The 1763-nt window shown below is 43.0% G+C and overlaps 1 protein-coding gene across 2 annotated transcripts in view; it reads left to right on the top strand.

Moving 5' to 3' along the window:
- Zdhhc5 (zinc finger DHHC-type containing 5) overlaps positions 1–1763 on the top strand; it is a 29157-nt gene that overhangs the window by 20623 nt on the left and 6771 nt on the right. For both annotated transcript variants that reach the window (XM_021154618.2, XM_029471468.1), the window contains exons 5-6: positions 909–1081; positions 1234–1336. In XM_021154618.2, the coding sequence (XP_021010277.1) occupies positions 909–1081; positions 1234–1336 (276 nt within the window). The remainder of the gene's footprint in view (positions 1–908; positions 1082–1233; positions 1337–1763) is intronic.

Genomic DNA, 1763 nt, shown 5'->3' with positions numbered 1-1763 from the left:
AAAAAAAAAAAGAACAGCGCACACACCTTAATCACCAAGCAATCTCTGTAGCTCCTAGAGCAGATTCCTGACGTGCAGTCCTGCTGAGCTGCCTAATGTACATGGTCCAACGGAATCCAATGGCATTTGGAGTGAAGCAATAAGAGCCAGAGCATGAGCTCTGTTATTACACAATGAAGCCTTAGCTCTAATAACAGCTTTCCTGACCCCAAGATTCAGTCTCAGCCATCCATACTGTGGTTACTTAGTGCTATCTCTTGTACAAAAAGCATGGCCTCGTGTTTAGTTCCATTTTTGTATCTACCCTTCTGTGTTGTTTTCTTTTTATTCCCATAAATCTTGAGTGTTTATCAACATTTGTCTTTTTGATTGCTTAGATTATGTAGACCAGGCTGGCCTCTTAACTTTTGTAGCCATATTCCTATGTCCCGAGTACTGGAGTTGTAGGCTGTAGCACCATGCCAAACTTTAGATCATTTTGAGAATTTGGCTTTTGGCCAACCCGCAGAAGGTCCTTCAGTTAACACAGAGCAAAGAGAAACTGCTTTGAATTTTTTAAAATTTGTTTTAAAATTTTTTCAAATTTTTGTAACTAAATGATCATAAAAAACTAAAAGTAAAACTTAAGTTCTGTAATTTAAATCCTCTTATCAACAAAAGAGATCTAATACTGCTTTTTTTTGGTGGGGGTTGTTTTTTCTTTGTTTTATTTTTTTTTTATGTATGTGGGATAGTAGGGGGCGAGGGGTGGACAGGTGGATGGATGCGCATGTATACCTGTTAAGTGAGAAGTCCCAGGGATTGAACCCAGGTTGTCAGGCTTGGTGGCAGATACCTTTATCTAGTGAACCATCTGGCTAACCCTAGTGCTGTTTTAAGGATGCCTTTTATTATCTTTTTGCTCCTAGGAATTTGACCATCACTGCCCTTGGGTAAACAACTGTATTGGTCGCAGGAACTACAGATACTTCTTCCTTTTCCTCCTTTCCCTGACAGCTCACATCATGGGTGTGTTTGGCTTTGGCCTCCTTTATGTCCTCTATCACATAGAGGAACTCTCAGGGGTCCGCACTGCTGTCACGTATCCTTGAATGCCTTTGGCTTGTAGGATGGGGGTGGGGTTGGAGGGCAAGTTGAATCCTTGAGTCTGGAAAGGTAAAGGGCAAGTGGTCACAGTAGAACTGGGGAAAGCAAGATAATATTGTTCTGTTTTCCTTGACCACTTGGAATCAGCATGGCAGTGATGTGTGTGGCTGGCTTATTTTTCATCCCTGTAGCTGGCCTCACAGGATTTCATGTGGTGCTGGTGGCTAGGGGACGCACAACCAATGAACAGGTAAGGAAAACTGGCAGGAGACTGAATAGGGCATGTCTTAAGCCCCTACTACAGAAGAACATGACACTTTCACAAATAGAATGCCAGCAAATACTTAATGTGATGATGTAGAGATATTAACTGTAGTGGGGAAAGTGAATGAAGTAGGCCTAAGTCCTCAATAAGTAGAATTAAAGCTGGAAATGGTGGTATAGATCTGTAATCTTACTTAGGAGGCTGAGGTAATAGGATTGATCTACTTGGACCCTGTCCCAAAACAGTCAGAAAAATTACCTTAAGAAATGGTCTTGGCCGGGCGTGGTGGCGCACGCCTTTAATCCCAGCACTCGGGAGGCAGAGGCAGGCGAATTTCTGAGTTCGAGGCCAGCCTGGTCTACAAAGTGAGTGCCAGGACAGCCAGGGCTACACAGAGAAACCCTGTCTCGAA

Source organism: Mus caroli, chromosome 2 (assembly GCF_900094665.2).
Source record: "Mus caroli chromosome 2, CAROLI_EIJ_v1.1, whole genome shotgun sequence".
Lineage (NCBI taxonomy): Eukaryota > Metazoa > Chordata > Mammalia > Rodentia > Muridae > Mus > Mus caroli.
Note: the sequence above shows the minus strand (reverse complement) of the source record. Positions and strands in the feature narration are given on the sequence as shown.